This window comes from Ostrinia nubilalis, chromosome 3 (genome assembly GCF_963855985.1).
Source record: "Ostrinia nubilalis chromosome 3, ilOstNubi1.1, whole genome shotgun sequence".
Classification (NCBI taxonomy): Eukaryota; Metazoa; Arthropoda; class Insecta; order Lepidoptera; family Crambidae; genus Ostrinia; species Ostrinia nubilalis.
This window is the reverse complement of record NC_087090.1, coordinates 8,893,909-8,903,554: the sequence shown is the minus strand read 5'-3', so window position 1 is coordinate 8,903,554 and position 9,646 is coordinate 8,893,909. Positions and strand designations below refer to the sequence as shown.

General features: G+C 36.8%; 1 protein-coding gene across 1 annotated transcript; it reads left to right on the top strand.

Annotated features, from left to right (window-relative positions):
* The first annotated feature begins 3,187 nt into the window (after positions 1-3,187).
* LOC135087838 (bcl-2-related ovarian killer protein homolog A-like) lies at positions 3,188-7,937 on the top strand. The gene is made up of 5 exons (XM_063982665.1): positions 3,188-3,273; positions 4,103-4,341; positions 6,259-6,519; positions 7,012-7,170; positions 7,460-7,937. Exons 1-5 carry the CDS (start codon positions 3,267-3,269, stop codon positions 7,607-7,609), a joined length of 816 nt encoding a protein of 271 aa, XP_063838735.1. The 5' UTR covers positions 3,188-3,266; the 3' UTR covers positions 7,610-7,937.
* The last annotated feature ends 1,709 nt before the right edge of the window (positions 7,938-9,646 follow it).

Genomic DNA, 9,646 nt, shown 5'->3' with positions numbered 1-9,646 from the left:
ATATTCCCTTTAAGTTACTGGATCATATTAATCTAGCGTCTGTGAGAGTGTGTGCTATAGGTACAAATAGGCAGGATTCATTATTGAATCCATCGAATATCTCGCATTTTATTATACCGATCTTGTCGTGCCAAATAAAGACTGGCGTGCTTTCCGGCGATTTTGCCAATCAGATAATCTCCGTGAAAAATATGTACCATGTTGCCAGTGTACTTCTAAGAATATCCTTTTAATTTATGGCAACACTAAAGTTAGTGCGAGATGACAGACACTGTAAAAAGTGACGTTTACACGTTGTTGTACATCTCTACATCCACCTCTCAACTATCCATTAATCCACTGGCACTCAACGTAGTTTTCGACAGAAATTTTTCGCAATAAGTGGGTCTCCACAGCCCCTGTCTATACATAGATCGTTCATAACCAGAGTATGTCACCTACCTTTATTTTTCGCTCATATTTTGGCCTTCCACTTGGCACCTGAGGGAAATCGGTCCTAAATTTCGAACCCCTCTTATTCTCTTCGGACTAATTTACAGATTCAAGGACAGTTTCACCCTCTCACTGGACTAATTAACACTAAGTATCTACTTAGTTGAATTTCTTGGCGGTCAAGCTGTAGATCGTTTTACTTTCGATATAGGAAATACAGCGGTGAGAACTAATGACTAGAATTACCTGCCTTGAGAAAGCTTAGACGTTAATTACTTTCGAGAGTTCTAAGTACTTAGGTATTTTATCACCATGTAGGTATCGAATAAATTTAACGATCTACCTACGAATACTACTTAAAGGAACTTTACAATTAGTTCCTAATTTTAACTTCTATACCCTGTTTTAAAGTAAAAGAAGACATTCGTAACGTAAATGTTTTTTAATAAGTTAAATGTACAAACGGCACATCAAGCTTAACACTATGGTATCTTATGCAGTTTTAATAGGGTCGACTTTGCAACAAAAATGTAGTCTGCATTCGTCTCTACGAGTATTCATACTTTTGCTAATTCTTCCACCAGCGTTCAATTGAAATGGGGCAGCCTAAACGGGGATGAAAGTCGAAGCTTGAGTGTTCTTCCCTTTGAGTAAATGGGCAGTAATCAATCTTAAGATGCCAGTGCCCCAAAAGAAACTCAAGGATAATAAATATTACTTTTTTATTTGTATTATTTAATACAGAGTTAAGTGAAAATTAAATATTCTTTTGATAAGTACAGAAAAACACTCAACATATAAAATCTACATTTGAAAATATTAGGCCTCGCAACAGTATTGCCTTTTCAAGTTATTTAATATTCAAGTCTCAGGTAGATTTCTCGGCCTCGCTAATGGTTCACTTTAAAACGAGAGAAGACCTATTTCATCCTAATTACATAAATATTTAGTAGGTATTGTTATTTGTTAAATGGTTTTGTCGACATAACAATTTTCTTTTACAAAAAGACAATTATAAACGTATTAATTAGATTGCTTCGGAATCCATTTGGCACAAATTAGTGATTATTTAACACAATGAAAAAGTATCTAATGAACAACGTTTGAATCTGAGGGCTTCGTGTGAGTTTACATCAAACGTCCTCACTAGTGAGCGCGTTAAAAAAATAAATATGAAAATTTTAGTTCTTGAAAGTTTCCGCTAGAGGTGCTGTACAATCCGTTATAAATTTTTTACGTGCTCACTAGTGACGATGTTTGATGAAAACTGACACTAAGCCCTTAGATGACTAGACGTCTTTGAAGACTCCGAAACCCTGACAGGCAATCATATAACTTGGATATTATGCTACTTATTACGAAGTGACAGAGTTCCAGACATTATTAGATGCTTCCGAAAAGCTTTTTGTTAACTTTAGAGCTTTTTCGAGACGATACGAAGGACTAGGTAGTTTATTGTTGCTACACATGATATATTGAAAACTATATGTGAACTTTAAGATAAATCTTCTTAAAATGCTTAATCTTCTGCGTCTTTTTTAAATTACTCTATTAAATAATGGAGCGATTCATAATCTCTCCGAAATTCCTTTGTCATTCATTTTCCTTTATTCCTACTTCATTGTCGACCGAATGAGACAGATGGCAAGCATACATTTTATTTGAGCAGTAGCACAAAATGTTAATAGAGGTCGTAACTGCATGAAATACATCCAAAACCAGTGAATATTCATAAAATTATGTACTTTCACAGACTTATTTATTCCTATCGTAATCGTTAATTCAATAGTCAAGCAAAAACTGCTCAATAAAACAAAATTATGAACATAGTTCTGAAAATGGGCCAGCAGCTGTTCTGGTAATCAAATATTGATTGCTACTCGCGATTTGATGCTTCCAGGCCAACTGTTCAGTCATTTCTAGAAGTCTGTCTGGAATAGTAATATTTTTCCCATTTATTACGTAACGAATAAAATCCTGGTTTCGCTAGAATAAACTTTTAAGACTTTGGGATTTTACTACTCAAACGTAAAAGCTCTCATTCACGAAATATTTGGGCGTTATAATTAATATACTTTTAATAGTCTCTGCGTTCACTTCGACATGTTTCTAATACGAGTATGAGAAAGCGAACGCAATGGTGTGTGCCCATTTGTTTGCTGTCGTAGTTTCGCAGCGGCGCGGAGGTTTATTAGGGTAGTCCGGTCCTTTAAAGTAGGGACCTACTATTTTGCGAATTCCAAAACAGAAGCCATCTCTCAGAACTAAGTATTCAACTTTTACTGGTCAAGTTTCATAGGAGGCCAAATTTAGATCCTGAGGTATAAGTAGAGAAAGAGAGGTGATTTACCTACGCCCGTACCTATTCACAAACGATGATTGCTTAAGTGAAGCAGCAAATCAAACGCACAGCGTTGAATAGAGCTCTGTGATTGGTTCATGTGTCATCCTGTGCGTCCACGCACACTGTGACCTCAAAGTAATGTTTGTGAATACAGGCGTTAGTCCCGCCCGTACCGTGCACCGCTACTGAGAAACTATGACAGCGAAACCTCAGCGTTAACGCATACCTGTAACTTAGGAAATAATGTCACGACCTTTAATCAAGATACGAAGAGAAGAGTATTAATGTAATTTTTTTTTTTCAGATAGGGCTATTAAACGACCTACGATGGAGAATTCCGTACCGGCCGCCACAAAACATCGCCATCCACGTGACGGCGCCCGACGCCGACGACGACGACGACACCGACTACGACGAGTACGTGCCGCCGCTGCGTAGAAAGCTGAGCACGCCGCTCGTTGCGCTGCCAGGCGCTGAAGGGCTGCTGGGTATGCCACGTAAGTATTTTTAGATAGATAGATAAAACGTAAATAGAAAGTACCAAAAGTAGGCTTAAAATTAGTACCCACAACTTTGAGTATAGCAGCAGAAAAAAAACATTGTGACACAATATACTTAATACCTACTAGGTACACAGACAGACACACTTTATACCGCAATGTGTGTCGCAGCAACGCAAAACGGCCAGCGTGCAGCGGCGGGTTCGAAGTTCGAACCCTCGAATCTCGGATCACGAGTCGGCCAGCCCGACATTTTCACCGTAAAATTATAAGTCCTACTAGGAAATAAAGTAAAGTTAGGTCATACTTAGTACTTACCCGTGTATTTATTCTAAAAATATGACAACGACTATAACAACACAAAGGAAACCCATCATAAAATTACGGCTGAAAGCACCTGAAAGTGTCTGTTTTCAGGGAAACTAAAATTAACTCCTTTATTTTACGTGGATGTGTAGGAGTTTATTATTCCCTGACCATCTCAAAGAAAGTTTGACTTGCGTGGGATGTTTAATTGTGTATATTTTTATATTTTGTTGAGCTTTTAATACGACGCGCGTCAAAGGTTCTATTATAACTTGTGTCTAAAGCTTGGATAAATAAACTACAGTTTTATAATTAGTTTGTTATTGCTCCTATTTATTTATATCCATAAATACCTAGTAGGTACTACATCCCATACTTAACTAACTAGGTCTGTAAAAATATTTTTTCAAATCGGTTCAGCCGTCTCCGAACAATCGGGGATCATAAATTACCTCTTTCTTTTTAGAAGTCGGTACGAAAAATTAAAACTGCTGCTAACTTCTTCATTTTCTTATTTTAGATATAACCCGCACAACACCTAGCCGTTCGCTTTCGCCGCTGGACCGGACAAAGCGTCGCTTCAGTACGATGGTGTCCAGCGCTGCAGCGGCTGCGGTGTCGCGGAGACTGTCGGCTACCTTAGGTTGGTGCCTGGCGACTCCTACGCAAGTCAAGCCACAACTGGTTAGGCAAGGGCGCGCGTTGTGCTTGCAATACATCAAGGCACAGATAAGACGATCTACTCTCTGCGCGAAAAAGGTGAGAAATTATTAAAAGTTGTGTTCTTAACATCGAATTTTAGTTTCAAGTTTTAATCCTTATTAAAAAGGTGGAACTAAGAGATATCCCAATGAAAGTTTGAAAGGCCTTTTTTCCTATTACTCTGTTTATCTTTTGGCTTCTTCTATTTATGAGCACAGAATAATAATGTACTTCGGTATGAGATAGTGCAGGTATGAACTATAGATTGTTATGGGAACAAATGAAAAAAAAACTAGGTATATCGACTTAACTTTATTTTGTAAGTCGATTATCTGTTCTAACAAATCAATTTTACAATCGCTCAAAAGCTACGAGTAAAGTATATCTAAAGCAAATATTTGGCATAATGTGTGGGGCACGAGTGTTTTAATTACCGCCATAGAGCCACACAATAGCCTGATTAATGAATCAATGGAGGTGTAATTACCCGCGTGGCTTTTCTGTTCATCTATGAATTTACTGAGGAATTTACCTACACAATGCAGCGTGCCTGTAGCATACAAAAAGGGAGAGTTTCTAATTACCTGTAAATATTGGCCCATTCAATATTTCTCCTTTCAATTAAGTATACACACTCGTAGCCGTTGGATGAGGGGTGGGTAAGTACCTATATTAAAAATTAGATATTTTCATAATGGGAACTTAATTATTATCGATGATAATATTATATTTTTACGTAATTATCGGGTCCTTTGATGATACCCACTTCAACAAGTTTTATAAGTTTTCAACTAACTAGTTATAGCCTAAGTTGTTAGTTACATAAAAAACCTAATTTAGTTTAAACATACGTAGTCATCACCGGCTTTTAGGTCTTAACTAAAACTAGTTAAGACTTCAATATGGGTTGTAGGACTAGAAGTTCCTTTAGGTACTTTAACCTTTGCTGACTCGGTACCTGAGCCTGAAAGGAATAACCCGACCTTCTGTTTATTTTGATTAAGGTTCGCTGTAGACTTCTTCATTTCTTCCCACATTACCATAAAATAACTTACGCAAAGTTCTTACGAGACTTTTTACAATTACGAATTACTTACCTACTAAATCAATCCCTACAATAGTCGAAATTATTCTGAAATATCAAGAAATAACGGAGTTTTTGCAATTACGAATTACTTACTAAATAAATCCCTACAAATAGTCGAAATTATTCCGAAATATCAAGAAATAACAAAGCAAAAGAAGATACCATTACCTACTTACAATAATTTTCAAATAAGTAGGGCGAAGTTTCCTAGAAACTTATTAAAGAAATTTTGGGTAGAGCATCACTTTGAATGTTTTATGTATTAGATTTACTATTCAATCTTCTCATTTTATGTTTCTTTTATTGGATATTTGATTTATTTATGTTTCACATGGCCTAACTTTCTCAGACCTAGGACAATTTTTACACCCTTAAGTTATTATGTTAGTACAAATTGAAACTCGTTGTTTCTTATTGTTTTATAATGGTATTTTCTTTTTATTTTACTTATCCTGTTTCTCTATTATTGTAGATAAAGAACAGATCTCGGTGATAAGATAAAAATAATCTCAAGGCAGATTATCTAAGATTACAAAGGGATAGAAAATGATAGCGTAGGCATATTTCTTGAGGAAATGGTAATCTATTTTGTAATTTATTCATCCCAAAATTTCTTTCCTCAATGAGGAAATTGAAGTCAATTTCCTTCCTGAAGTAAAATAACTAAAGTAGGTAATATGAGATATCGTAAAATATATTAAGTAGAAAATACTTAGATATATTACTTCATAATATTAGCTTCTATAAATTAGGTACGAGTAAATGGAATCTTGATCATCAACTTGAGTGCCTTGAGTAGAGTCTGCTACAGAATATCAATTTCAGGCCAGCCACGCCTTTAAGGCCAAGTTTATTCACCTCACTAAGCTTAAGCTTTCTTTTTTTAGCAAATCGTCATGAAACGCTTGCAACGCATGGTGGAGACGGAATGCGGTGAAGAAGCCCAGACCAACCTGGACACCGGCATTTTGACAGCTATGAGGGCACTGTGCGCGGCCTTAGAACGCAAGAGGCCTGACGCGTTCAGACACGTAGCCCGTCAGGCCACGCGGGCGCCTTCTACCATGCTGCGCTCGGATACAGCACTAGCAGAACTTGCGCTGGCGCTTGCACGGCGTATCACTAGGGATAACCTCACTTGGTCCAAGGTAAATATTTGTTTTTATAACATTTATTTTAAGCACACTACATCTGAGAATCGATCCGAAGCAACCGTGGCATTATTAACGTCTACCTAAGATGAAAGCTCTTACGACTCTTACGAAATCGCATGCAGTGCATAACCGCCCTTTCAGATATTAATCATCAAGTTTGCACAATTTAAATGGGTACAACAACTATTATTTCATTAAGTTACACCTCATCATGAAGTTCAGTAACTAAAGGACTGGAACGACAGACTGCTATCAATAACCAGCCAGAGTCATCTCAGTAATAAACGTGGCCCGGTGAACTCCGTGTCCTAGACATTACGGGGACTACCTAAACTTAATTAAAATCTAAACCAAGTCTAGTAAACCCGGAATTTAGCCGGTGTACCTACTACTTAATTAAGTAATCTAAAACGTAAACCCTTATAAATAAGGTTTTATGTAGAGTGTAGTAAGTAGAAATTGCTCATTTGATTTAATTCTGGGTAGATTGCTGCGGTGTTCTGCATTTGTGGAGCGCTGGCTCGCGAGGCGGCCGAGGCAGCGAATGGGGAGCCGCCGTTGGAGCTGGTGGCAGCGCCGGCGGCGGCCATCGCGGACCTCCTGCACGAGGAGCCTGGCTCCTGGGTCGCGGCTCGTGGAGGCTGGGTAAGTTCATTCCCATTCCATTCGTTTAATGTATGACCGGCAATTAAAATTTCTTAGCGATTAGAGTCGCTTCTCAGATGGAAGAGCAGTCGCCCGGCAAGCGAAAGGTCGTGGGTTCGACTCCCGCCTTAGGCTTACCTTAAAAAATTAACAGCTATGTATTTTGAGTTGCCAAAACGTTATTGCGGCAATTGAAATCTCGAATTACAAACTAAGGAGTGGGTAAATGGCACTTCTTCCTCTATCCTAAACTTCCTCATGTATAATTTATAACTGTTTTGTTTTACAGGAGGGTCTCATCGAACGCCTCAAAGCCAGCGAGCGCGACCACCGCTCTGAGAAGGCGCTCCGAGTGATGGTGATTTTCTTCGTGGTGGCCTGCTTATTGCTGCTATTCCTGCGATGGGTGCTGCGCGGTCACCCGAATTACCGACTATGACGCTACTAGTATTAAACACAGGGGCTTTGGGGTTTATCCCAATCGAACCATAAACAACAATCAGTTAAATTCTCAAATCTAAATAGACCGGACCGTAATTTCAAAGGATGCTCAACGTCCTTATTGCCGTGTAACAAGGTTCACAAAACAGCTTCAAGTCAGTTTTCCAATGCGATTTTTTTTTCCGCAAAAGAAAAAGTGACATTAGCATTTCCCGGTTCATCCAGACCGTTCGATTGATCTACTTAAATATCGAGAATGTAGCTGGTTAATTAACTATGAAAGTATTAAGAGGTATGTTAAGATATCAATAAAAACATTTATTTTATATTATGCCTTTTAAATAGCTCTACACGTCATACCTAACTTTTGAAAAATAACTCTGCCTTAATAAATTATATGAGTCCTGAAAAAACAGCGTAAAAAAACCTCACTCAGTATTTTCAGCCTCTTTCTGTCTAATATTAATAGGAAAGTTTACAAAATGTTTTACTGAAAAATATTTGGTTATAGGTAAGTATTCAAATGCGTACCTATTATACAATCTATTATTATTTTACGTTAACACATTTATGCCGTATTAATAAAAGTGAAATTTAGGATTTGATCCATATTAATTATTATAAGGAGTGGTTAAAAAATCAAGTACATTATAATATCCCCTAATTTAAGTACATACATTAAAGTTAATTTTGTAAGATGAATAAAGATTTATTTATTTATCAATAAAATGTTTAATATAAAATATGTTGTTGCATAACGTTCAATAGACTGCTAGACTTAGGTAGCTAAAGCCTGGTCCGTGAGCACGTAGAATCCCGTATAATGACCCCAAACTGCCCATCCTTGTCGCTCGCACGTAATTATGTTGCTGTCGCGCTTGCACACTGCGGGCGCGCGTCGCACAGTCGCGACAGCAATATACGCGCGAGCGATAAGGATGGGTAGCTTGAGGTCATTGGACGGGATTCTACGTGCTCACGGACCAGGCTTTAACAATATTGATTTCATTATACAGGGTGTTAGGTAAATGGGTATATGAGCCGACACTAGCCCATGTTCACATGTGCATATAAATGGTATGTGAAGTCTGAAATTTGATATCATCATTTTATTTTTTTTAATTTTCATACAAAATAAATTTTATAAAATCCGATTTGTATGAAAATTAAAATAATTAAAATGAAGATATCAATTTTCTGACTTCACCATACCATTTATATGACCATGTTAACATGGGCTAGTGTCGGCTCATATACCCATTTACCTAACATCCTGTATAATACCTATTATTTTAGATTAAATGTTGAATTTGATTTATTTACTACAATATACAACATCCGTACTTAATTAGATGTTAACTAACATTATTCGATCCTTAATCGTTCGTAAATTCATAATTTATTTTCATTAATATTTAATGAAAACTTAAAATTCAATAGGTATGTATCTTCAGACCTACTATTGTATCATTGATATACAGCTTTTTTCGTGAAGAAATTATACAATAATTGAAATTCCTAACCTTCCTAACGTTGAACTGTCACAAACAGCCAAGTTCATGAAATATTAATTTTATTCGTACAATATCTAGGCTCTGGGTCTGATAAAAATTGTTTATTGCTTTTGAAATATCCACTGTATTATTTGTTACTGTTTCGCTACTTATAAGAAATCAAACCTGAGACCACACCTGAGACTGTGCCTGAGACTATATTACGACCGCGCTTTAGGCAAATTCATTGCATTCATTTCGTAGTCTTAATTTTGTCTGATTTAATGCGATAATTTCAAGAATAATTAATAGAAGTAAGGTAATCCAAAGATAATAAAGTTGACCAATCAAAATGGATTTTTTTTGCCTATGATAAGAATTGTATGAGCTAAAACTAATATAATATGTATGTATTTTATTAATTCATAATAAATGAAACTATAAGTAAATATAGCCATAATTTATGATAGGTACTAATCGCCAACAGTGCTATCTGCCCATTGAAAGTCATGTCATCTCGTTCTATCGCAAAGAATCGCCAT